The sequence below is a fragment of the Diorhabda carinulata genome, chromosome 2 (assembly GCF_026250575.1).
Source record: "Diorhabda carinulata isolate Delta chromosome 2, icDioCari1.1, whole genome shotgun sequence".
Lineage (NCBI taxonomy): Eukaryota > Metazoa > Arthropoda > Insecta > Coleoptera > Chrysomelidae > Diorhabda > Diorhabda carinulata.
This window is the reverse complement of record NC_079461.1, coordinates 20717096-20733994: the sequence shown is the minus strand read 5'-3', so window position 1 is coordinate 20733994 and position 16899 is coordinate 20717096. Positions and strand designations below refer to the sequence as shown.

General features: G+C 31.4%; 2 protein-coding genes across 2 annotated transcripts; one reads left to right on the top strand and one right to left on the bottom strand.

Moving 5' to 3' along the window:
• Positions 1-728: 728 nt before the first annotated feature.
• LOC130904121 (torsin-1A-like) lies at positions 729-3095 on the bottom strand. Its single transcript, XM_057816694.1, has 6 exons — positions 2944-3095; positions 2461-2771; positions 2133-2392; positions 1780-2080; positions 1584-1731; positions 729-1112 (listed from the first exon to the last, which is right to left on the bottom strand). The coding sequence occupies exons 2-6, from the start codon at positions 2594-2596 to the stop codon at positions 977-979; spliced, it is 981 nt and encodes a 326-aa protein (XP_057672677.1). The 5' UTR covers positions 2597-2771; positions 2944-3095; the 3' UTR covers positions 729-976.
• A 588-nt stretch (positions 3096-3683) lies between these two features.
• LOC130890815 (ras-related protein Rab-11A) lies at positions 3684-16074 on the top strand. Its single transcript, XM_057795154.1, has 5 exons — positions 3684-4039; positions 4272-4393; positions 13361-13709; positions 14558-14744; positions 15249-16074. The coding sequence occupies exons 1-4, from the start codon at positions 4000-4002 to the stop codon at positions 14692-14694; spliced, it is 648 nt and encodes a 215-aa protein (XP_057651137.1). The 5' UTR covers positions 3684-3999; the 3' UTR covers positions 14695-14744; positions 15249-16074.
• Positions 16075-16899: the final 825 nt, after the last annotated feature.

Sequence of the window (16899 nt, the reverse complement as noted above, 5' to 3'; positions counted from 1 at the left end):
CATATTGAAATTTCGTGATGATTTGTCTTGATTTTAGGTCTCATTTTGTTCAAAAACATAAAAGTGATAAGGGAAATTTATTATGGAAAGGTTTATTGGCCCTGGTATAGGAGGCTAAAAAGGAGGAAAAAAGGACGACAAATAGTCAGAAGAAGACGAAAAGAGAGCTCTAGTTTGAGTAAAAACAGTTATCCTCCGTTTGGGGATTTATTTTCTAAGTTTTTTTGTTTTTGGAAAATTTTTTGTTCAATTTAATAGGGGGCGGGTGGATACAGCTGCATTATTCCCCATCGCCGGCCATATGGCTGGTGAACTGGTCCACCAGGTTACAGGAAAACTGCAGAAAATCTGCAACACCGACGATCTCCCTCTGAAAGGGGGTCGAACCCCCATTTTCTTTTTAATTTGACGATAAAGTTAGAAGTTATGTTGAGTGTAAACCAGTATAAATTGCAAACTTATTAAGGAGCTCTCCGCGCCCCCAGATGGAGCTGCGAGGGGTGTCCCACCCAGGTAAAGGGAGAAAAGAGAAATATATTGTATTGCATCATGTCCAGCGGCCGTTATAACCGAACAGGACCGGCTGCATGGTGTCGTGGACGAGTTCGTAACAATACTTTAACTGAGACTGAATACCACTTCCTAGGGATGAGTCTCTAGCCAGGTAAAAGAGGTTACAACGTGGTGTTTAAATTGGGTATAGCACAAGTTTTCAATAATACAATAGGTTTTAATTGTCAATAATTTAATTACAACAAAAATATGTAAAAATTACAGATGCATTTAGATCACAGCAGTATTAGCATGCAATTTTAAAATCAAACTTATTTCAAATAATATTAAGATCATAAAGTATTTTTTTATTTGATTCTATTCAATTATCTTGATCGGAATGTGAATGTTTGTTCCAATAAATCCAATTTTTTTCATTCTAAGATGAACTGAATCTAGTAATTTTCGATAATAATAAAATTTATTATAATTCCTTATGTAGTTTATGCCAATAATATTTCGCTACTAATATACTAACTTGTGAACTTATTCTTTTACAACCTGTTTTTGAAAACAATTTCGAATCCTTCGGACCCCATTCCACAACATTCATTATTTCTCTAAAATGAAAAATCAATTTGGTTTTTGACAATTTACTATCACATATGCCAGATAAAAGAAAAATGAAAACTCACTGATAATAAAACTGTACAATCAAAAATTACAAAACACCTATGACTTTAAAAAAAGAAATCAACACAATGTTTTAAGATGTTCATAGTTTGTAAGGGGCCATTTAGCACATACGCCTTCAGATAGCCCCGTTGTGGCCCACTTGACATTACCAAAGACTGATGTCTTCTGAGATGCCGATCAGGTGCTTTGGAGCCACAACTAGAGCTCAATTTGATTGTACTATAACTTGAATTGTTAGTAGATGTTAAAGGCGTAAATTTTAAATTTGTGCCTTTATGGGTCATATTTGGTGGGAAAATCGAATCATTCTTACAAGATTACAGGATTATCATATTTTTCAAAACAGTTAAATACTAAATGCATTGTTCCATAAACTTGAATATAAAATTACTTACTGAACATGTTCTTCTTTAGGAGAAGGAATTCCACGATCCCTAAATTGATCTAAAATGCACTGTTTGACATGATTTTCTTGCATCGGTAGAAACGGTATGTAATGATCAATTAGATTGCTTTTAATAACATCTGAATAGTGGAATCCACCTGCAATTATCTAACTAAAGATCTGATAGTAGTAAGTTTATGGTTTACCTTCTTCATTGAAAGCTCCCTTAGCTATGAGACTATCAAAATCTGATAATTTCAAGTTTTCTCTATTTCTACCTTCACTCCATAGATGATAATAATGATCATTTATAACTTCTTCACCAGTATTTGATAGAAATATAAATATAGCTTGAGTATAATCAATACCATTTATAGAAGCCCTATAATCAATCATTGGTTTGATAGCATTTAATAATTGAGGTGGCATTTTATCAACCTCATCAAAAATGAATAATTGTTTTGGACAAGAAGACAAGTTACCTTGTAACCAACCATACAAATTTTCCTAAAATTTCGATGTAAATTCCTGCAATTGATAATATAGTTCAATTACTTACCTTATACTTCCTTACTTGAGAATGTTCTGGAAAATGAACCCTTCCAATGAAATAATGTACATATTTACTTTTTAAACCATTCTTATATAAACTCTTCGCAATAAATGAAGAAACATAGTTTTTACCTCCACCAGGCCAGCCATGAAAACTTAACGTAAGCGGTTTTTGTGGTTTGAAATATAAATGTGCTTGAATGGCATCGACAACATTTTCTACTAAATGTTGTCCATACACTTTACTTCTAAGTGTAGCTCTTAATTCTAAAATATTCCGTTTCGTATTACACTTTTATAAACGAAATATTTACTAATCGTGAAAATATACCTACTGTTTACATCTCCTACAATATAATCATTGTTGCAACATTCCATCATTAAACACATGGGATTCCAACTCCAAGAATTTATATATTTTATACAAAATATAAAAAAAAATAAAAAAGTCATGCTATTAATACTTAACATTTTTATTTAAAACTAATATGAGAACTTATCAAAATATATTCTATTTTTTTACTTTAATTCTATTACATTTTATAACCTAACTATTATATTTATCATTATTTGAGGGAACTATAACCTCAGATCAGGTCGATCACATATCCGCTGATTGCGAGATTTTTATCAGTTTCCGAACAACCTAGAAAAACCTTTGATTATTATTTTGTTTCGTGTATAAATTTTTTGATATTTCATGTATATATCTCTCTTATTATTGAATTGTATAATATTTTCTAGGTATATAATAATTTTTATCGAACAATTATTAGCAAATTACGCACTCGCATAAATTTTACACTAAAGTTTAATACCAAGATATTTTTTGCTTGAAAAGTAGAAACTTTAAGAACCACAAGCCACAAAAACCCATAAATTAAGGTGATCGCAAGAATTAACTATATATAACGAATTTATAATTTATAAAATTCAAAAAACCAAATAAGCAACCCGTCAGCTGACAATTAGGCTAGTTTCACACTTAGGCGATTGTAGTTTAAACGTCACCGGGTACCCATAGATTAACCACATCCCTGGAGTACACTACATTAGGAACGAAGGTTATACGAGTCGGTCAATCGATACTTCATTGTCGTGCCATTGTCGAGGGATAGTACGACAACTATTATATAGATTCTTCATTTCTTACATGTAGGTCATCAAAATTTGATATTCGCATCCAGAAATAGTAAAGAAGCCTCTTCTCTTGAATGGACAACTGAGAAAATATGAAACGATTACACTTTTGTGTCATTCGGCTAAGTGTGAACTAACCTTACTTTGATCAGTTTCCGAATAACATTGAACATAATCCGGACTACATTCCGAACATTTAAATCATATGATACATCCAATCATAGTTCCTCAAAAGCCATTTGGTTTTCAAATACTAAACTCTGCCAAAGCAGCTATAGTATCTCACAATTTATTATTTATTACTTTGAGGAATGTAATATCACATCCGTAATTACGTCAATAATTTATATAAGCTTAACCAATTGTTCAAAGATGAACTCGTAAGAAAATGCCACATTTTTCAAAAAAAAAAATGCACATATGAGAAACTTTGACGCTTGCGTGTTTTCGTTGTAATTTTGACGTATGTTGTCAAAGGGGCGTACAAAATTAATTATCAACAAAACAGACGCCATTTTGGTAATATAGAAATATAAAAGAAAGTATTTTGAATAAATCTGAAACATCCTACAATTTTTTGTTAACATTTTGAAAGTAATGTGTCTGTGATATATACTAATTATTCATATAAACGATATTTTCGTTTTAACTGATATGTGTTAAAATTATCTTTTGTGTTATTAAAGAATATTTGTAAAGGTATCTGAAATATAAACTATAAAGTGACTGAAAAAATGAGTACTAAAGATGATGAGTACGATTATTTATTTAAAGGTGAGTTATGCTTTGTAGTTAAATTAGATTCGGTGAAATTTAATTAAAGAAAAAACTTGTAAATTGACATGTCATCAAGTCAGAGGTCAAGTTGTTGCTACAAAAAAAGTGACAGTAGTAATATTGTTCGTTCATTTTTATTGCAAAGATATCGATTATTACAAAATTAACTACAACTGTAGTTTGATTATGCAAACAAAAATCCGGTACTGAGAACATCTACTTGTTTTAGTTGTTCTTATTGGTGATTCTGGTGTAGGAAAAAGTAATTTATTATCAAGATTCACTAGAAACGAATTTAATTTGGAATCTAAATCAACCATAGGAGTTGAATTTGCTACTAGAAGTATACAGGTAAGTTATTTATATAAAAAATATTATCAAAGTTTAAAAGTATATAGTTAATAAATCTACTTTAAATGACAAAGAGAATTTGGAAGTTTTAGAAAAACAGTTATTTCTAGTTTATTGTAAAACAAATAGTTTGTAATTGAATACTTGACAACAGTTATGTGTCCCATATGTGAATATGTGAGACTAAATTGGTGATTGTTTTTTTTAATTTCCTCTTTTTTTCATTTCTACATCCTTTTATTATTTCTATTCTTAGTTTTGGTCCTGTTCCACCTCCTATTATCTATTACAATGGATTTTATTTATTTTGATGATATGTTAAAGAATTTTAATTATTCATGATTCACTCAATTGTGATTTTTTTTAAATCACGTTATAGCCTTGAATTTGAATGCTCTAATATTTAAATACCAAATATCTTTGATTTACTCAAATAATATTAGAAAAATAGCTGCTACTTTGAATGAATTATAATATTTACATTATATAAGTATTTTTCTGTATCTTATCTATAGAATAGTTATTTCAACTTTCTTCTTCTCCACTTCTAACAAAGCAGATTTATTATGACTAATTCTTTTGAAAACTATTCTGGAATTTTATAGATTGTTTGACACCTGCATCTATACATAAAAGATATTTTGTACATGACTTTACATCTCATTGTTCTGCTTCCAAAATACTCCTCTTCCCTCCAAAGGAGGCTAGTTTTTTGGTTTTTTTCTTCAGTTGTCAATGCCTATCATCTTTAGGTGATGTTTAAGGAGGCAGTGACCCGTCAAAAGACCCACCACCAGTTTGATATCATTTATGGTTATCACAAGAAGCTCATCAAATTTCTTCATTCAGTTATGAATCTTTTGCATGATATTAGACCTGGAGAGTTTCTTCAGTGATACTATCTGATTCTTTAGTCTTCCTTTCAGTTCATTATTGATATGGCATCTCATGAGGACACAGTAGGGCTTTAATCCTAGAATTGGAGTAGTTGCAAGGTTGCTTGCTTCCTAATTTGGCTAGAAGACCTAGTAGCCACATTAGGTTTACTCTATGTCTGTTAGCTAGTGCTTTTAGAGTTGGGAGACAAAATAAAGAATACAGCTGCTCCCTCTGGGCATGCAGAAGGTACTCCACTGGATTTCTATTATTTTAAAGTTATACCTCAACTTTTTGAAATCAAATTTTCATCCTTATTACGTTACAAATTGACCTGTATATAATCATTGATAAATTTATTTTTAGAACACAAAATACCTACTAATGAACATAATTATCTATTCAAATATTTATATTTCCAAAAATAAATGAATCAAAAATAATTTTTTGTACTTTATGCATTTAACTAGATCGATATTGTTTAAATAAATTTTGTATTAATATGGTAATTGATAGAGTAAAAGTCGAGGTTAATTATTTATATGTTTGTGACCTTGGTGTGTATGTTCTAGACTCATGATGCAGTAAATAAATCACCGAAGGTGGAAAATCAATTTTTAAAAAACTTTATTTATTACTTTACACTTAAAAACTCCCGACAATAAAATTTACGTTTTCTTATATGACAACTGACTGACTGACTAATTAACATGTCTCTTTTATTTATACATAATGTGTATGTTATGATAAGCGAAATTTTATAGTGTCGTCAGCTTCTTCTATATGGGGTTCTTGGAAATGAGTGCCATAACTCCTCCCTCCTGAAGTTTCAACTTCCATGGAGTGCAGCTAGGGAAGGTGAACATCTTTGGATTGATTTTCTTGGATTGGGTTTTTGTGTCGAATTATTTTAAGGGCCCAGTATAAACATAGAAAGATTAGGAGACAATAAATTATTATCGTCCAAGTGCTTGGAATATAGGGAGTTGTATAATTCTTGAAATTTGGAGTATTTCTGAAAATTCTTTCTCGGAGGGTGTTGAGGTCATCTAGGTTTATTTTTGGAAGGCTAAAATTAGGAATCTTGTTAATGACATTTTCATGATTGGGTATGTACAATCTTGGGATAAAAATGGGTTGGCTTTCAGCTTCTATCGGGCCATTATTTATTATAGCTTCGGAATCCATGGTAATTTGACAGGATGCTGGGATAGTGGCTAGGTAGGTACCAATGTAGTTGAGGATTTCTTCTTGTTGGTGACAGCTTAATCAGATGTTTGTGTTCTTGGGAAGGACGACGATCCACTGGTTTGATTCTTCGAGTCTTTTCGATAATATTTGAGAGTTACTTAGGAGCATCTGACGGCAGGTGGAAGTGGTCTTGAGATTTAGAAGTTGAACTTCACATGGACTGTTGGAGTCAACTCGATGTAGGTTCATCTCTTGACACATATATTCTTGTCTAGCTAATTTTACGCATGGTTCGTTCAAAAGTTTGTAGTACAATTCATTTTTTAATAGAAATTTATTTTGAGGAATGATAACCTTCAACTGACTCTCACTCTGAATTGATATGGGATACAAATGATAAAGTTCAAAATCAAAAGCATAGGCTACAGGTACATGTAAGTTATATGTGATTTTGTTTTTTCTTATGTAATAGGAGACTTTTATTAAATTTTCAAAAATTGGGATATTGCTTATCTTTAGTTTTATAGGCACTCAATCTTTATTGACTTTACTGTATAGTTTTTCCAAAAGTTTGAACAATTCACTAGGTTTTATTATATTTGGGTGCATGATCCCAACTTTTGCAAATGATACTGAATTTTCTATATCTTGTAATATTGAATTTAATATTTCGTACAAATTCAAGATTTCGAAGATTACGTCTCTTATGAAGGCAGTTGTCTCAAAGCTAGATTGATTCCCTATATATGAATCAATTGATTCTAATTTGCGTTGTAATATAAATTGATTTTGGTTTATTTGTTGAATAATTTTATTAAAATTGTCTATTAGAGATATTGCTACGGAATTTTGAGTTTTAATTTTATCATTTAATTGATTTTGGTTTTGTTGAAGTTATCTAATAAGGGTGTCGTAACGTTCTCCGTCATTAGAGTCTAAGTTTCCACTAATAGTTTTGAAAATTGAACCGAGTCCATTGATTAAACCTCGTTTGGTTCTGTTTTCGTGAGGTAGTAATTCTGCTAATTTTTGACAAATTTTGTTTTTGATTGCAGTATCAAGAATTAGTATTTGCTTATTTTTTAAATTTTGAAATTGTGTGACTATGGGTTTTATATCATAATAATAAAATATTGAGTGATAGTATTCGGTTACTTTTACGGTGCCAAGTTTCACGGGTAGTAGACCAGAGTTATCTTGGAGGTTTCAAAGTGTAATTATTTCTTTGAATCCGAGGATTCCGGGTAACCTGAAATGATAATTACGTGTCAAATGAATATATTCTTTTTAAAGGCCGTTTTATGTTACTCATGTGAATTTTTCCGTGTTTTGCCGTCGAGACTACTTTGCGATTGGTATTTACTGATTTGACACTAACCGGCTTATGAAATTTGTTTGCGTTTTTCTGTCTCTTTTTCTTTTTTGTAAAAATCTTCTGGTTTGCTACAAATATTTCAGGACCTTCTCGATTTTTATTTATTATTTCTAATCGATTGTCTTTTTGATTAGATAAATCAGCATTGATTTTGGTATACAATAATTTGGAACGTTCTTTATGTTTATTAACATAGTCATTGATTAGAAGTTTATCGATCTCGATATCGAATGGATCATTGTCAGTAATATGTCCGTTAATTATATCCATTGGTTTCAATTTAGTAGCCGAATGTAATGTATTATTATATGCTAGTATAGCATTTGTCATTTTAGTTTCTATAGATGTGTTGGAAAATCCTTCTGAATTTAACAGTCTTAAATGCTCTATTATCGTTGAAAGAAATCGTTCTATAATTCCGTTCGATTGAGGGTGATCAGGGGAACAAAAATGAATTTTGATTTTATTTATTTTTGAATTCTGTGCCATTATCGCAAATAATTTGATTTGGTACACCGTGATGGGAAAAGTATTTTATCAATTTGTTCGCTATTTCTGTGCCAGAAAGTGTATTTAACTGGTATGCTTGGGCATATTTAGAAAAACTATCAACTATCGTTAAAAATTTTGAGTTTTCAAAAGTGAAGGAATCTATGTGGATGATTTCGAATGGTTTATTCGCAGTCGGTGTCAAATTCATTTTTAAATTTACAGGGTGCCTATCATATTTGCACTGTTGGCATATTTCACATTCGTTAATAAATGTTTGAATAGATTTTTTCATTTCCGGCCAATAATACCTTTCTTTGATTCTTTGAAGGGTTTCATTAATTCCGCGGTGGTTTGATTTACTTTCATGATAATTTTTTATTATTTCTTTGATATCGCCCTTGTTTGTGACATCTAGCAATTTTATGGTACATCTTTTTAGTTTTATAGATGATGACTTGAAATATTTTTGTAAGCAAGCTGAAAATGGTTCGTAAAGGCTAGGATCTTCGAAGTATAGATGATATTGAACATTTGGAATTATATATTCTTTAATAAGATTGATTACATCATTTTCAAGATTATTTTTAGATAGCTGAACTAGGAACCGTTGTTCCTAGTTCAGCTATAGTTGTCCCATTGCCGAATAAAACGATTCTTTTTATTTTTGCGGGTGAATGTAAAACTGATTTAAGGAATATTTGATTTTTGCCATAATTAACAGCACATTCGAATGTATTGTATCTCCGCTATCAGTTACATCTTTATTTTGTTGGTCACTAGAGTTTTCCTGAATGTCGTCTTCTGCAATTGTTTCTTCAATGTTGACTATCATTGAGAAATCGTCATTGTCTTGTAGGGTATTGTCGATCGTGGTGTCGTTTATTTGTTTATTGGTAATTGGTGAAGGGGTATTTAAGGTTTGATTCGTTTGTTTTGACGTACTAGGGTTATTGTAATAATTTGAAGTTTCACCTAAAATTTCATCGACATCTTTCCAAAATGTCTTATCGTTCCAAAATGAATTGGTATCTTTAGTATGGAGTTCTATTCGCGATAAACCATCTACATTATTTGATTTTCCTTTTCTATAGAAAATTTTATAGTCAAATTCTTCTAATTTAATTCTCCAACAAAGTAATTTGGAATTTGGTTCTTTTAAAGAGTTTAACCACACGAGAGGTTTATGATCTGTTATTATATTGAACTGACGGCCATATAAATATGGACAAAAGTATTTTGTTGTCCAAACAATAGCAAGTAGCTCCTTCTCAATTATAGAGTACTTTTGTTCTGAGTCATTGAGTGTTCTTGAAGCATATGCTATAGGAAGATCTTGTCCGATAGGACCTTGTGCTAAGATAGCACCTAGTGCTACATTAGAAGCATCGGTAGTAAGATTAAATGTTTTATTGAAGTCTGGATATTGTAATATTGGTTCGTTAGTCAATAGAGTTTTACAAGTCTCAAAATATGTCAAGTATTCGTTGTTAAGTTCAATTTTTGCAACTTTTTTTAAACATTTCGTGAAAGGTTTGGTTAGTCGTGCAAAGTCTTTTATAAAACGTCTGTAGTATCCAAGTAATCCTAAGAATCCTTTGAGTTGCTTGGGTGTTTTAGGAATTGGATAGTCAAGTATTGCTTGAATTTTTTCAGGGTTCGGCTTAACTCCAACTGGCGTAACTACGTGGCCTAGATAAGCGACTTCTTTCTTTAGGAACTCCGATTTATCCAGCTGAACTTTAAAGTTTGCTTCTCTGAGTCTTTGGAAAACCGTTTTTAAGCGTGCTAAATGTTCTTGTAAGGAGGTTGAATACACAATAATGTCGTCTAGGTATACAAGGCACATCTCGTTTTGTATACCTCTTAATATATTATCGGCAACACGTTGGAACGTTGCTGGCGCATTTTTCAATCCGAAAGGCATGCGCAGAAACTCCCAATGGCCATTTTCGGTGTTGAATGCTGTTTTTTCAATGTCCTTTTCTTCCATCTCTATTTGATGGAACCCACTAGCTAGGTCAATTGTAGAAAAGTATTGACAATTGCCCAATTTACTAATTAGTTCTGTAATATTTGGTAGTGGGTATCGATCCTCTATAGTCTTCTCGTTTAATTTTCTATAGTCGATGACTACCCTCCATTTTTGTTGATTACTGGCATCTAATTTTTTGCTTACGACCCATATAGGGGAAGACCAAGGTGAATTTGAAGGCCTTATAATATTAGAATTTAGCATCTTTTGAATTTGATTAGCAACTTCTTGCTTATGTATGAAAGGGTACTGATAAGTTTTTGAATATGTAGGTATTTCGTCTGTTGTTCGTATGTTATGTTTAATTTTATTTGTAAACGATAGTGGTTCGCCCTCTTTATAGAATATATCGCTATATTCTTGACAAAGTTTTAATATTTTTTTTTCTCTTCTTCGTTCATGTGATCCGTTCTAATTTTGTCAAGGTCTAATGGTGTATTGTGTGAGTCAATATTATTTAGGTCAACGTTTTGTAATTCGTTTTCGTCAAAGCTTTCTACTTGAAATGGTTCTGAAAAATCTAATGATACGGTACTGTCAGATTTATTTAATATTGTTGTTAGAGCATATCCATTTCTTGCAGTAGTAAGACATTGTGGAATTTCACAGTTATAAAAATTTTGATAAGGTACAATAATATCTCCATGAGTGACACTTGTTTTTATTTTAACAACTTGTTGTGTTCTAGGGGATACAGTTACAAGATTAAGGTCAACGTTAACTTCGTGATAATGTAGTTTTATTTTACTAGAAGTAGTGATAAGAAATCTTTCTTGGAAATTTAATTTTGCTTGTAATATCTTTAAATTGTCTAATCCTATAAGTCCATCAAAAACATTATGAAATTTGAAAAGATAAAATTTTAATTTTGTTGGACTCGGGAGTTTAAATATGTTTGAGGCCGGAATGTCGGCTCGATATTTATGGGCAGACTTTTGGAATACTGTTGTTACTACGAAAGGGTCATTTTTAATTTCGCTAGAATAGTATTTAAAAGCCAAGTCGGGATTTATAAATGATCGACTTGATCCGGTATCTACGAGAAATTTTAGATTATATTCAGGTAAAATGATATAAGGTAATTCACTTGATTTGACGTTATTAAAAGGTATTATGATAGGATTGTTATTTACAGGCGAATTTTCCGAGGCACTTAACGAAAATTTTCGTTTCTATCTACTCTATCGTCATTATTAGAATTAGAATTATTTAGGTAAAGTTGATCAGTAGTATGATCAGAATCATCATAATTATTATTCAAATATTCCCAATTTTCGGGATCATCGTTTTCTTGAATATCGACGTTATATAATTCTTCAGAAGTATAGTTCGGCCTTTTAGATTGTCTAAAATTGTTTGTAGATGGCGGCGGCCTTTTATATATTGGTTGATTTTGAGTATTTGAAGCGGTAGCTCGTGTGCTAATGGACATGGGTGTTGGCTTAGGAAAGTTTGCGTTCGGATTTGGCCTGAAGACGTTTACATTTTGATTGGGCCTGTTGAAAACTTGCGACGCTCTAGGAAAATTTTGATATGTAGTTCTTGGATTTATTGGGATTGGTTGTGAAGGAAAGTTGTGCTGTCTTTTGAACAAATTATTCGGAGTTTGAGAATTGATTGTTTGTGAACTGGACCTGAGCGAATTAAAATTTCGATTCTGATTTTGGATAGGTGATTGATAATTAGGTTTGAAATCATATACTGGTCTCGAGTTATTTTTAAAAGGTTGTGTTCTATGATTATTTCTCGATGGATTTTGTAAATAGTGCACGTTTTCCTCTTGTAAAACGAATTGCATTGCTTCGCTTAACGAGGTTGGTTTCATACAACGTATTGTAGTCCCGATAGGTTCTTTTAGTCCAGAAAGAAAAGTTTTCAAGGTTAAATTTTGGTACAATTGTCGTTTTAAATATTTACCTTCTTCTGTAGATTCGTGTAAGTTTACAACTGACTGACTGACTAATTAACATGTCTCTTTTATTTATACATAATGTGTATGTTATGATAAGCGAAATTTTGTAGTGTCGTCAGCTTCTATACGGGGTTCTTGGAAATGAGTGCCATAACTCAGTAAAGAACCTGAAATTTAAATTTTATCTATACATTTATTTAACATGTCATCTCATAAATTAAATTTACGTTGTGGAAATGTGAAAAAAAGCTTTGGAAAAGAGTCAGTTTGAATTCAGATTGAGCACACTTGATCTGAGACAGTCATTGATTAAATAAAATGTTAAATATCGCTCCCAACGTCTCTGTATTTTGGAGATGGGGATTAAGGAAATTTTTATCAGATGATCCTATTTTGAAATCCTCTTTGTTGTATGTGATAGATTACATAATGCATAATTAACTACTGTGTGGCTACAAAATGATTACTTTTTATTCCAATTGATCTTTACTCGTTGGCAAACACATATGAACTGACTTACAGTCACTTTATTCCAGTTTATACACCATCAGACATGGAAATACTGGAATTGGAACATTCCTATACATCCAAATAGTTTTGATTTTTTCACTTGAATTTTTTTTCATAATTGTTTACTCTTTATTCCAATTGATCTTTACTCGTTTACAAACACGTTTGAACTGACTTACAGTCACTTTATTCCAGTTTATACACCATCAGATATTGTAATTTCCAGTACCAGAATATTCTAGAATATTTAGATGTACATCACTTCGATTTGGTTGTTTTAAATCAAGAACATTTTTAAATCGCTTATAATAGCATAAAGGAAGGCTAAAAAGTCGTCATTATGTCAGTAGTAACATAGAAGCATCTAGAATTTTTGATAATGGTAAAACGGTTCATGAAACTGAGATTAATTAATGTTCAAAACAAAACTTGTTTATCATTTAAAATCATTTGTTCGGTAATATAAAATAAGATATATACACTACCAGTTAAAAGTTTTGCCCGACCCGTAATACATAAAACATAACCTCGAAATGTGAAATTCCTCACCGTTCTCATTAATTTTCGTTTGTATTCGAGGTGGATGGTAAAACGATCAAGGCTCAGATATGGGATACGGCCGGTCAAGAAAGATACCGAGCTATAACGGCCGCTTATTACCGCGGCGCCGTCGGTGCATTGCTCGTCTATGACATAGCCAAACATCTGACATACGAAAACGTCGAACGTTGGTTACGCGAATTACGCGATCACGCCGATCAGAACATAGTAATCATGTTAGTCGGCAACAAATCCGATCTGAGGCATTTGCGTGCCGTTCTTACAGAAGAAGCTAAAGCTTTTGCAGAAAGAAACGGACTCAGTTTCATTGAAACGTCCGCTTTAGATTCCACTAACGTCGATATGGCTTTCCAAAATATACTCACAGGTAAATATTTTGTTTTATATTTCAAAATCATTTCTCTACATTTTCCTATTTATTTTGTTACTGATATATACCTTTAAATTGATTATTTTGAACTTTATTTGTATAATTATCAAAAAATTGCTTCAACTTTTGTGCAATCAAAAGGTCTAATTTCAAATTTTAATTTATATAACAAAGGGTCTGGTATTATGTACAACCAAAGAAAAAGTTGTAACTATTAGAAATAGGGTTCAAATGTCTCACATTGGCTACCAATAGAATAATAGGATCCCCTTTCTGGGGATCCTCAGTATTTACAGTTGATCTATTAATGATACTCCTTTTGAAAAGTCTTTGTCTTCTATCTCATCCACCAGGTGTAGTGCTCTGGAGTTCCGTATTGTCTCACACACTGCACGCTGCGTTATTGAGACGACAGTGCCCTGATAGGACTCCTTTTATTATTCATAGGTTGTTATTAGGCTGATGAATTCAGGTTATTCTTTCTTTGCCTGTTTCAGCCCCTGTAGGTTGCCCCAGTAATTGGTTTTATCCCTATACACCTTCTTTTTAAATTTTGTTCTGTAGCTGATACCACAGAAGGGTTCTGGTACTATGAAGGGTTTGTCTGCCTCTATTTTAGCGAATCTATCAGCTGTTTTATTCTCTTCACTCCAGTGTTTTCCAGAAAGTGTACATTTCACCCTCTAGTGGTTTGAAAAGATGGATTTTTTTCACTTTTTTTTTCACTTTTTATTGCATATTTCATTAAATTTTGTTTACTAATGTAATGGCATGACACATTAATAAATTGGTTTCAATATATTATGTTTGTGGTATTATTTTATGGAATATGTTATTTTTTGCAGAGATCTATAGAATTGTGTCTCAAAAACAGATAAGAGACCCTCCAGAAGGAGATGTAATCCGACCACAAAATGTAGAACCAATAGATATGAAACCAACTATGAATTCTGATGGCGTGCGCAAGCAATGTTGCCAGTAATAAATAAACAAAAAAAATTAGCAATAATATGCATGTTACACTAAATATCAGTAAGTATTCGTTGATTTTTATTTATCAAAATAATCGTTTTTTGAGTATAGCAGTTTGATTGGAAAAGATGATTGCTATGTGAACGGCTTGTATTTTTTCAAAATGAATCGAACATTAATAATAATGCCACTGACCAAATGATTGATAGTGTTGATTAAAATCAACAACAATAACTGAAGATACAACAGATCTCCCCTACTAATATGAAGGTTTAATGAAGGATGTTCATTGGATATAGGTAGCTTGGGCTTTTTTGGTGCGGATGGGACGGCGCCCAGTGGCTCCAGGGTCGCAGGCAGTGGCTGTTCTTTTTGGGTTGCGGGTTTCTGACTATTCGTAGGGTTTTGAGGAATGCAAACACAATTAGATGTGGACGACTGACTTGTATTTGTTGAAAACAGATTGAATAATAATATGACAGTGATAGAATTATTAATAAGCCACAATAATTGTAAATATAACAGTATTGAATGTTTTTATTTAAGAGTTATTTTTTTTTGCAGATTTCAGCCGGTAGTGCTGCGTTGTCCAACTCACTGTGGCTACTTTTCATATTTATTTACTGTATTTTTAATTCTAATTTAGCAGAAATTTTTCAAAAATGTGGCTACCGCCAAAAACATTTCGTTTAACGCTGAGCACTTAGTACGCTGTTCACTATTCAGTTTGTATATTATTCTTGTCCCATTTGATACTGTTTAAAAGAAAATATATATATGATATTTAATAATTAAAGAGAGAAGGTTTAGTTATTTATGTTTATAGATGTATGTCTAAGGATGAAACAGGACATTCATTACCTTTGGTGCATATTTATTGTTACATTCGAGTATTAAAAATATACAATCATATAGTTAGTTATGTTTTTTCTTAGATAAAGAATAGAACTTTGCTGGTTTGACTTTGAAATTAAAATTTGAAAAATTTTGAGAATTTGTCAAGAGTTGAACCAGCTTGTTGGAATTCTTTATTGTGTTATGTATCGTAATGATTAAACAAGAGAATGTACCACACTTAACCGTTTGTAATTAATCAATGATTAGAATATTTTGGAAGAATCAATTCATACAACTAGATTTATAGCATGGTCAAATTTGTATGTATTGATTCAGGTATAGTTTTTATTTTTTGCAAATTCATCGCACTTCAAAATGATGTGTCGGGTTATATGTGATTTTTGTGTAGGTATTTGTAGAGACATATTCAATATAAAAAAAATGTAGATACAGTTCTACCGCCATAATATATTGATTCTTTTATTTTGACATTATGAACAAAACGGTATACTTGTTGTCAACTGTAATATAAGCTTCTTATTAAAATTATAAATTTAATTTTTAAATAAAACTTCTCTTAACACTAATAGTCCTTTTTAACCTCTGATTTCCAGTTCTTGCAATATTGGATTGGATCGGAAGTCAATTGATTATCCTAGAGAAAATTTTATACCTAAAATAGTAAAATACCATCTGAAGTTGAAAAAATTGTTTCTGTGACTGCAGTAGTTCTTTTGACCTATAGTACAGACATATACTATGAAAAATTACAATTAGAAATAAGTAAATTCAAGGTTTTGATTATCTAAATATTTGAAATATTTAAAAATAAATGGGTTTAAGTACTAAAAAGGGGTCACTAATCGATTTCAGGTGAAATTTTCTTCAAGTATGCTAAATAGAGATTATCAGTCAATGAATTTCTACCCATCGGAATGCAAAATTATATTACAAGTTTAATAAAAGACTGTAGTAGTTCTTTTGACCAACAGTAGGTCAGTTGTACCGCCATAATACCATCAAACATTACAAGTAGTAAGAAGTGAATTCAATATTGATCTAAATATGGAATAAAATAATAATTTAAAAAAATCAAAAAAAACCGTCTGCAGGGATAACTACAATTAAAAATCAACTGAAAAGACTGAAACAAGATAAAAATTCAATGATAAGGTATTTTAAAAAAATAATGATTAGGTACTTAAAACCAGAAACATAAGTTGAAACAATACCAAACCAATGTACTTGCATATTGTACACTTAGAAATATCAGCACGGTAGTTTTTTCACTTTTTTGCAACATTATAAACAGAATTACATTCGGAGGCATGCACAAAGAGATAATTATTTATCATAGCATTCAATTTAATGCCTCGGA

Bases quoted from the DNA above. Each gene is read 5' to 3' on its own strand.
- LOC130904121 (XM_057816694.1), bottom strand. From the start codon at position 2,596: ATGTTAAGTATTAATAGCATGACTTTTTTATTTTTTTTTATATTTTGT. The intron at 2,393-2,460 runs GTAGGTATATTT...GGAATATTTTAG, and splicing joins TATTGTAGGAGATGTAAACA to AATTAAGAGCTACACTTAGA. The intron at 1,113-1,583 runs GTAAGTAATTTT...TTTTCATTTTAG, and splicing joins CCTAAAGAAGAACATGTTCA to AGAAATAATGAATGTTGTGG.
- LOC130890815 (XM_057795154.1), top strand. From the start codon at position 4,000: ATGAGTACTAAAGATGATGAGTACGATTATTTATTTAAAG. The intron at 4,394-13,360 runs GTAAGTTATTTA...TTTGTATTCGAG, and splicing joins TTGCTACTAGAAGTATACAG to GTGGATGGTAAAACGATCAA. The intron at 13,710-14,557 runs GTAAATATTTTG...TATTTTTTGCAG, and splicing joins TTTCCAAAATATACTCACAG to AGATCTATAGAATTGTGTCT.